The 10,272-nt window shown below is 38.5% G+C and overlaps 1 protein-coding gene across 2 annotated transcripts in view; it reads right to left on the reverse strand.

Moving 5' to 3' along the window:
• The window catches only part of SGK3 (serum/glucocorticoid regulated kinase family, member 3), a 139,080-nt gene that overhangs the window by 92,421 nt on the left and 36,387 nt on the right, over positions 1-10,272 (reverse strand). For both annotated transcript variants that reach the window (XM_006880421.1, XM_006880420.1), the window contains exon 4: positions 7,723-7,798. In XM_006880421.1, coding sequence (XP_006880483.1) covers positions 7,723-7,798 — 76 coding nt within the window. The remainder of the gene's footprint in view (positions 1-7,722; positions 7,799-10,272) is intronic.

A 10,272-nucleotide genomic window follows, 5' to 3' on the forward strand; every position in this document is an offset into this window, starting at 1 on the left:
CCTTTTGATTTTCTGACTCTAGTTCCTCGCACATTTCATTGTAGTATTTTGCTTTGTCATTCCGAGCAGCCTTTTGGAATCTTCTGTTCAGCGCTTGCTGAAGCAGGTCAAGGACTATAGTCTTCAATATTAACTGAAGCTCAACATCAGGAAGACTAAGATTGTCACCACTAGGCCAATTGGTAGCACCATTATAGATGGAGAATATTTGAGGTTGTTAACAGTTACAGCTTGTTAGGTTCCACAATCAATACTCCTGGAACCAGCAGTCAGGAAATCTAAAGATGCATTGCATTAGGAAAATCTGCTGTTAGGGACCTTTTCAGAACACCGAGAAGCAATGATATCAGTCTAGAGACAAGAGGTGCACATAATCCAGTCCATTGTCTTTGCAATTACTTGGTATGCATCAGAGAGCTGAATAATGACTAAGGATGACAGAAGATGAATTGATACCTCTGAGCTGTCGTGCTGGAGAAGAGTCTTGAAGAAATCATGGACGGCCAAGCAAATAATTAGGTCTGTCTTGAAGTGGATAAAACCAAGTTTCTCCTTGGAGGCTAGGATTTTGAAGCTCCATCTCACTTACTTTGGGCATGTGGCCAAGATAGACTGGTCCTTGAGAAGGACAGTATGCTCAAAAGGGTGTAGGGACAGCACAGGAGAGGAAGACCCAGGATGAGACGGATTGATATAGTGAGTTGGGCAATGGGGGTTGGTGTGTCAGAGTCAATGAGTATGACTCAGGACAGGGAAGGCTTCAAAGCTGTTGTACATAGGGTCGCTATGAGCTGTAGGTGATGTGATGACACATAACAATGCTTTTTAAATTAAAAGCAACATGAAGATAACTAGCATCTGCAGAATGAAAATAAAGTGATTAATCAACATGAAAATGAAAATACTCCTTGCTGAGAAGTCAAAATTGTCTTACAGTCAATGGTTCAAACCTCAGAATATTTCTTATAAAAGAAATATTTACATTCACTTAAATAATCCTGTAAGTATCCCAAAAAGTAAATGAGCAAAAGGTACAAACTGGTTAGTCATAAAAAGAGAAACAAATGATCAAGAAATGTAAGAAGTTCATTAACTTTCCTAGTAATCAGAGAATGACAATGAAATTATAATGACATACCACTTTACGTCTACTAATTGACAAAAATAAGAAATACAAGTTAACACAAGTTGATGAGAAGAGAGAGACACCCTCACCTATTGCTAATGAGAGTTTAGAAAAGGCAGCTCTTATGGAAATCAATCTGAAAGTATTGTGTATATCTTTGCCTTTGGTCTGGGAATCCCATTTCTAGGAGTAAACCCAGAAAACATTATGTTTAATTCCAGAAAAGGACTTACATAAGGATGTTCATTGTATCATTCTCTACTGTAGTGATTTGGAAGCAAGGAAGCCATCCAAACTAGGGATTGAGTAAACTATGATTACTGCTCATCAGAAAATATCAGGAATGAACTGGTGAGACATACAATAGCATGGATAGATTTAAAAAAAAAATAATTGTAGTAATAATTTCTGAAGAATGATTTAGCCAAAAATAATAAAGATCAAGAGATAAAGAGGGACCAAACTTAGAAGGTCTAGTCTATGGTATTAAAAGGCTGGCAATACAGCCAGAAATGTACAACCAGGACAGGGTAACATCAATGACTGGGACATACTAAAGATTAAATCCCTATGTGCATCAAAAATGTTTCCCAATTAGTGAAAAGAAAACCTATTGGCTGAGAAAAAAATTGGGTAATTCCATGTCAGATAAGGGTCTCATAATAAGTTTACAGAATACTTTTGGGCCTCCACAAGAAAAAGACTGGTAACCCAACAACAAAATGGGCAAAAGACTCTTCACAAAGAAAGAAATTCAGATAATCAACAGACACATGAAGAAATACTTAAAATCACTGGCAATCCAAGAGATGCAAATGAAAACAACAATGATAACCTGTTAGCAAAGTAGCAATAGCAAAGTTTAACAGGACAGCAACAACAAATGCTGGAGAGGATGTAGAGAAATTAGAACACTTACGCACTGCTGGTGGAACTGTAAAATGGCACACTCACTCTGGAAGGCCATTTGGCATTTCCTCAAAAAGCTGAACATAGAAATCCCATTTGACTCAGCTATTCCATTGCTAAGAATATACCCTAAGGAAATGAAAACTGAGCCATGAACAGAAATATGTACAACAAAGATTCTCACCACTGGGCCGACTGGCAGCATCAAGATAGATGGTGAAGAGATTGAGATTATAGACACCTTCAGTTTGCTTGGCTCTACAATCAACACTCTTGGTATCAGCAGGAAATTAAAATACCAATTGCATTGGGAAAGTCTGCTGTCAGAGACTTCTCCAAAGAGCTGAAGAGCAATTATGTCAGTCTGGAGACTAAGGTGCTCCTGATAAAGGCCACGGTCTTTGAAATTACTTGCTATGCATCAGAGAGCTGGGCAATGACTAGGAATGACAGGAGAGCTTATGCCTTTGAGCTGTGGTTTTGGAGAAGGGTATTGAAAACACCATAGACTGCTAGGAGAACAAACAAGTTCGTTCTGGAGAGGGTGAAGCTGGGCTGTTCCTGGGAGGCAAGGATTCTGAAGCTTCGTTTGACATACTGTAGACATGTTGCAAGGAGAGATCAGTTCTTGGAGACGGACATTATACCTGGGAGAGTGGAGGGAGAGCACAGGAAAAGAAGACCCTCAATGAGATGGACTGATTCAGTTACTGGGGTAATGGGAACAGGTGTGTCAGAGACAGTAAGATTGGCAAGGGATAGAGCAGGGTTTAGGGCTGTTGTTGCCATGAGTTGCAGGTGATTTGACAGCACATAACAACAACATGTTCATATCAGCATTATTCACAATTACAAGAAAATGGAAAGAGCACACAGGCATAGACTGAGAAACTGTGGTACATTCACACAATGGAATACTATGCAGCACTAAGAAACAAAAATTTCATAAAATTCTATATAACATGGAAGTGTTTAGAGAGTATCATGCTAAGTGAAATAATTCAATCTCATAAGAACAAGTAAAAACTGCATAAGACCATTATTGTAAAAACAGAAGGCTGAGTTGGATGTGTATAAACATCCAAAAGAGGAAGGAGAAAGGGTAAAAAGAAAAGAGAAAAGTGAAAAACATGAGGATAGCAGAGTTTAGTGAGCAGATGGGGGTGAGGGTGTAAATGAATAGGAAAGATCCAGAGGGGATTTGAAAAGAACGGCTAATAATAAAATACAATGCATATGAATGATTGCTGAATATGGAGTTTATCATTCAATATGATTTTCTGAGACATAACTTGAGCGGGAATATGTGAGTGTGCCATGTTAGCATATCCACAAGGGGACTGGCTATCTACCAATTCACATGGGGATTGGCTAGTTTCATCATTAAATTGAGCAATCCAGCAGCAGAAGAATTAGACATTCCCTGCTCCAGCGAAGAAGCAGTGAAAGAACCAGGACACCCATGGGACCAGATATTCTTTCTTCAATTACATCTACAGCAGCAGCAGTCATGGCTGACCCAGAGACATGATGTGAGATAAAACCTTGGGAATGCTACACCACTGCAATCAGAGCTAAAAGCCTTTGCCAAAGTTTGTTGGACACCTGGGGGTAGAGGTGGGGTCATAATTCACAGGACTGAAAACTTTGTAACACTGGCCTAAAGCTATGAAGCTGAGGTACCTGTGAGCACATTTCAAAAGCCATTCTGACTTTCCTGCTACTAACCTGGATTCTAACCTTTTAACTTCCCTAATATGGTTCTGTGCAGCTGTGAGCTATCTCATCAGATTTTGGACCCAGAAAAGCAGTAAGATTGGTACTGAGATAATAAAAGAGGTATGGGAACACAGGGAACATGTCTGACCTCATGGGAATTAGTTTTGTGCTATTGATCTGTTGACAAATAGTTTTCCTTTGTGAAGTTGGTAAAGGACAGGTGGCAGTCCCCACATGGCCTTTGCTCTTTTTACAGTGAAACACAATGCAAAGGAAAGATGTATAAAACACGATGTGCATGTACAAAATACAATGTATATAAATTTGCATGCAAACCAATAAAAAAATTGGGTTTAGAAACTTTTGTCTAATTATTCTTTGTGTACTACAAGTATCTTTCTGATCACAGGATACATATACTACGTAAAAAGTCAATGAGCTGTGTACAGAAGAATTGTAATTATTGCTGTTGTTATGTGCCAGTTAAGTAGTTTGCAACTCATAGCAACCCTATGTACAACAGCAATAAACTCTGCTCTATCCTGTGCCAATCGCACCGTCTCAAATACGCCCATACCTATTACCCCAGTCACTGAATCAATCCGCCTCATAGAGGGTCTTCCCCTCCTGCGCTGTCACTCCACCCCACCAAGCATGATATCCTTCTCCAAGGACCGGTCCCTCCTTACAACATGTCCAAAATATGTTAGATGGAGCCTCAGAATCCTTGCCTCCAAGGAGCTGCCCAGTTTAACCCTTTCCAAGATGAATCTGTTTGTTTTCCTAGCAGTCCATGGTACCCTCAATACTCTTCTCCAGCACCACAGCTCAAAGGCATCAATTCTCCTTCTATCCTCCTTAGTCATTGTCCAACTCTTTGATGCATAACAAGTGACTGCAAAGACCATGGCCTGTATCAGACCCACCTTAAGTCTCAAGAGAGACACCACTGCTCTTCAGTACTTTGGAGAGGTCCCTAACAGCAGACTTTCCCATCGCAATACATCTTTTAATTTCCTACCTACTGGTGCTGAGAGTGTTGACTGTGGAGCCAAGCAAAGTAAAGCTGTAAACAATCTCAGTCTCTTCACCATCCATCCTGATGCTGCCAATTGGTCCAGTGGTGAGAATCTTTGTCTCCTGGACATTGAGCCTCAATCAATATTGGAGGTTGCAGTCCTTGACCCTCTGCAGCAAGTGCTTCAGGTCCTCCTCACTTTCAGCAAGAAGGTTGTGTCATCTGCATATCACAGATTGTTAACAGATCTTCCTTCAATCTTGACCCCACATTCCTCCTCATAGAGCCCAGCCTCCCAGATAATCTGCTCTGCATACTGGTTGAAAATGTATGGAGACAGGACACATCCCTGGCACACGCCCTTCCCAATTTTGAACCATGCAGTGTTTCCCTGCTCTGTTCTGACGACTGCCTTTTGGTCCAAGTATAGGTTTCTCATTAGAACGATCAAGTATTCTGGGATTCCCATTCTTCTCAGAGTCAGCCACAGTTTGTTATGATCCACACAAACCCCTTTGCATAGTCAATGAAACACAGATATACATTCCTCTGGTATTCCCTGCTTTCAGCCAAGATCCATCTAACATTAGCTATAATTCCCTAATACCACGACCCCTTCTAAACCCAGCCTGGACTTCTGGCAGTTCTCTGCTGATGTGTTGTTCCAGCCGTTTTTGGTAATCTTCAGTAAAATCTTGCTTGTATGTGAAATCAATGACACTGTTCTGTAGTTTCCACACTCAGCTGGGTCACCTTTCTTTGGAATGGGAACAAATATAGATCTCTTCCAGTCAGTTGGACAAGTGGTTGTTCTCCAGATTTCTTGGCAAAACTTGGTGAGCACGTCCAGGGCAGCATCTGTTAGCTAAAATATGTCAATTGGTATACCATCTATTCCTGGGGCCTTATTTTTTGCTATTTCCTTCAAAGCAGCTTGAACTTCGTTTATCACCATAGGTTCTTGCTCATACGTTGTTTCATGAAATCCTTCTGTGTCTCCCAATTCCTTTCAATACAGTGACTCAGTATAGTCTTTCCATCTTTTAATACTTCTGGATCACTTAATATTCTGCCTAAAGCATCCTTGATCATAGCAACTCGAGGTTTGAATTTGTTCTTCAGTTCCTTGAGCTTAAAAAATGCTGAGTGAGTTCGGCCCTTTTGATTTTCTGACTCCAACTCCTTGCACATTTCATTGTAATATTTTACTTTGTCATCCCGTGCTGCCTTTTGAAATCTTCTATTTAACTCTTTAGTATCTTGGATTCTTCGTTGTGCTTTGGCAAAGAATTTTATAGCATAGTATTTAAAAACTAGCAATTTAAAATATTAAACTGCTTTTAAAATTTAAAAAATAAAAATAACATCATCATAGTACTAAACTTCTAGTTCCAGAAAGAATATTGAAAATTTAATATAGTGTTAAAAACTTTGAGTAACACTTCAAAATAGAAGTAACAATCATAACCATTGCCACTATTTTATTTTTGCTGCTATTATTTTATTTTCATTCCATGCACATTCAAGGAAGAGGAAAATTCAAGTTCTGAATGTATAATCTGTATTTCAAACAAGCAAGTAATGTACAAATGTATAAACAATAATGAGGGCCCCTTAAATTTAAACTCATTGTTTTTGATTGTTACCAACTCATAGCTGACCCTCCATCTAGTTTTTGTAAACTGTAAACTACACAGAGGAGAGTACCTTTCTTCCTTCTGTGGAATCACTGATGGATTCTTGAGTAGTTACTAGCACAACTCTCTCTGGATTATGCCACCAGGGCTCCCTAATAAGATGGTAGAACTATGGAAAGGAAAGGTATGAAGATAGTAGAATTTATCCTCATGGAAAGGCATAATATCTAAAATATAATAATACATTTATTTTTTTACCTTTTAAAAAAAAGCTGAATAATAGAAGGTTCATTGCTAAGGTGCTTGTTGTTGTTTCTGTGTGTTATCAAGTCAGACTAGACTCATAGTTGACCTTCCAGCAGGTTTACAGAGGCAGTAAATCTCATCAGAGGACACTGCCCAGCCTTCTCCTGCAGAGCAGCTGGTGAATTTGAACTGCTAGCAGACCAGAAATGGAAATGGAAAGGGACTCCTAAGTTTTATGCCACTCTGCCATCTGCTGGATGCTCTGAATAGTAAGTATCTGTTATACTCCACTGACTATTCCCAGTACCAACACAGGTTCCAAGTGTTTCCTTCACTCTCTTTTATGCTGGAAGCATCCTGGGAAATCCACCTCTCCAGAAAAAGGCTTTGCTTAGATGCCTAACAAAAAAACTCACAGTTCTAGTGTTAACCACCTCTGTAACCTCAGTGAAATAATTGAGAGTAAGTCAATATGCTAAGCATCCAATGCAAATCAAGTTCTGTAGACACTGTCTTATGCATGTCTTATGAATGATGTCATGCTTGATAAAGTGGAGGGTCACTGTAGAAACTGCCCAAAAAGTGACACAGTGGCTGCAAAAAACTACACAGCAACAACTGTGAAAACGGTGCAGGACCAGGAGGTTTTACCTTCTATCACGCATGGTGTTGCTGAGTCTAAACGGACTAGGTGCCACCTAACAACGTCTCCTCCAAGAAACAGCTCAGACCACTGGAGGTCAAGAGAAATGCACGTTTATCTTTGTATTCACAATGCTATGGGAGCTACTTCATCAATATTATTCAAACATAGATAAATATAATACCAAGGAATCAGCAAAGTATTTTACCAAAGTAATATGTAAATTTAAGTTTTATCTATAAAACTAATCAAAAAAGAAGAAAGACTAGAAGTAAAGCTTTAACTTGAAGGAAAAAGGCGATGATGACTATCAGAGAAAAAATGAGGGGAAAATGCTGGAGTAAAAGTGCTAAGGAATATAATTTCTCTATTTTCTAAAGTTTTGTTCTAGTGGCTCTTTAAAAACACAATGACATTTACTTACTGGTTGTAAAGTTCCGGGTATCTAACCAAGTTCTGAATGAATTCATTCAATCCTGCTCTCCTTTGTTTAATAAAATCTGTTAAGAAAGATACAAACTATTAGGACACTTCATGGTAGACTACATAATTATCATCAAAACAGTATTATAAGGATAGATACTATAAGGAAGATATTGAATTCTGTTTATGAAGCTATTTCTTAACTCTTGGTTTACAGGAGGAATAAATACTTAGAAATGTATATATCTTAAAAGCACAGATGGGCCTTGGAATTGACCTCCCAGGACCCACCGGTGACTCCCCACAAGCCTCCTATTACTTGGAGAGCAGAGAGAGGAGATACTGGAGAATCTGTTAAAAGCAAATGAGGCTCCTGCATGTTGATGGGTTTGATGGAGAGCACTGCAAGAGGACACGCAGGCTACCAGGAGCAACAGCGATGAAGACTATTATTTCTAGATGATGACTACAGATTCTCATTCTTTTGACTATGTCCAATCCCACTTTGCATGCTGGAATTCCTCCACCTTACGATTTTCTAATAAGGTTACTATTCTGTTGTGGGTAAGGGGATGTGAGAGAGGGGCGAGGCCTACCTGCTACCTGTAGCCTACTATCTGCTACCTGCTACCTGCCACTTGACTTTTGATGAGAACTCTGTCAGTCAACCACAAAAGTATTGGGATCCTCTAATTGGCCAAATGTTTAACTACCACCCTGAATACTGGTACCTGCATAAATACAGTGACAGCTGTACCACAATTTCGCATCTAAGGAATAGTGACTATTAAGTAGCTGCCTGTTTTCTCTCTTGGCCCACCCTCCACCCCAAGTAATAACCTTGCCTACTGCTCACTCTGTGAACCTGTTATTCAGCCTAAGTATTAACAACAGTATTACAATATGACCTGGTAAGTAAAAACTACTTTGCATGCCTCCCCCAAAAAAGCACAAATGCAACTATACATTAAAATAATGCAAATAACATATCTATGAAAAGAATATTCTACATAAATGTGTATTTTGAGTTCAAATGTTAATTTCAAAATTTGGAGAAGCATTTTCCTTTGCCCAACTGTTCATGTATCAGAATATAAATAAAAATTAACACTACTGATCAATAATGGAAAACCCAAAAAATTTTAAAAAAGAATAATAAATGGAAATATTTTGTAAATAAAGGAGTGTGTTAAAGTAGGATCACTAAAAACTGCATTGGTATACTTTCTTAACAAATAATTATCCATTACCTTAAAACTAGGAGGGTTCCCCCCCCCTTTTTTTGTTTGTTTTGTTTGTTCGGTTTTGTTTTGTTTTTTAAGAGAGATTTATTAGAAAGTTACATCCCCAAGAATGGGTCTCTCTCCTTGAAAGAATATATGGAGGAGAGGCCTTAAAAGTGTTTTAACTGTTGATAACTGAGGTGAAAGCAACAGTCATATAGCAGTAAGTTTATTGGTGTCCGTAAAGGTTACTCAAATATCTAATCTCTGCTACTTATTAAGTAACTGACTTTGAACTTTTTTTAAAATTATTTTTATTATTTTATTATTGTGTGTGTGTGTGTACCGTCAAATCAGATCTGACTGGTACAGGAGGAGATTGTCCCTCCTTTCCCGGCAGAGCATCTGGTGGATTTGAACCGTGCGCTTCTGGGATTGCAGGGCAGCTTCTTGACACTAGGCCACCAGAGCTCCCCTTGACTTTGAATTTTTATAAGACTGACATTTTACTTGTCAAATCAGGATCATAACCAGTCTATTCCCTTTAATTGGATTAAAGGAGACAATGCAAGTAACTATACAGGAGAATATATGATATAGTAAGAACATGATTATTCTACTGGCTTTTGTAGAGGTCAATAATTTATCACCATAAAACCTGATTCTTAAAAAATACTCTAAACATGAAAAAGAAACTAGATTAATTACAGGTCAGTGCTAGAAAAGATCAGGAGTAGCTTAAAAAAACAATCCAAAATAATGCAGAGAAAACAAATGAAGCATTAGAGGCACTGGAAAAACAAGAAACTGTGATCCAAAATATGAAATCTAAGGTTTCTGGTGCTGTCAACATGATGGAGGGACATACGAATAGAGGTGAAGAGATGGAAAACAGAATCAGTGAAATAGAAGATAGATTTGTCACCACAGATCTGACTGAGAAAAAAGCAGAATCCAAAAAGAAGGAAACAGAAGAAAGCTTAAGAATACTGTGGGATACCATTAAAAGAAATAATATCCGCATCATAGGAATCCCAGAACAGGAAGAAGCAAGTAAAGACACTGAAAAAGTTGTGGAAGAATTACTAGAGGAAAACTTTACAGGCATAATGAAGAATGATAGAATATATATTCAAGAAGCTGAATGAATACCATATAGAATAGACCCTAAAAGTAAAACACCAAGGCACATCATTGTCAAATTTGCTAGAACTAAAGATAAGGAGAGAATACTAAAAGCAACAAGAGAGAAACAAAGAGTAACCTATAAGGGAAAACAGATAAGATTAACTGCTAATTTCTCAGCAGAAACCATGCAAGCAAGAAGA

Source organism: Elephantulus edwardii, unplaced genomic scaffold (assembly GCF_000299155.1).
Source record: "Elephantulus edwardii isolate Elephantulus edwardi_28Jun2011 unplaced genomic scaffold, EleEdw1.0 scaffold00008, whole genome shotgun sequence".
In the NCBI taxonomy this organism is placed as follows: Eukaryota; Metazoa; Chordata; class Mammalia; order Macroscelidea; family Macroscelididae; genus Elephantulus; species Elephantulus edwardii.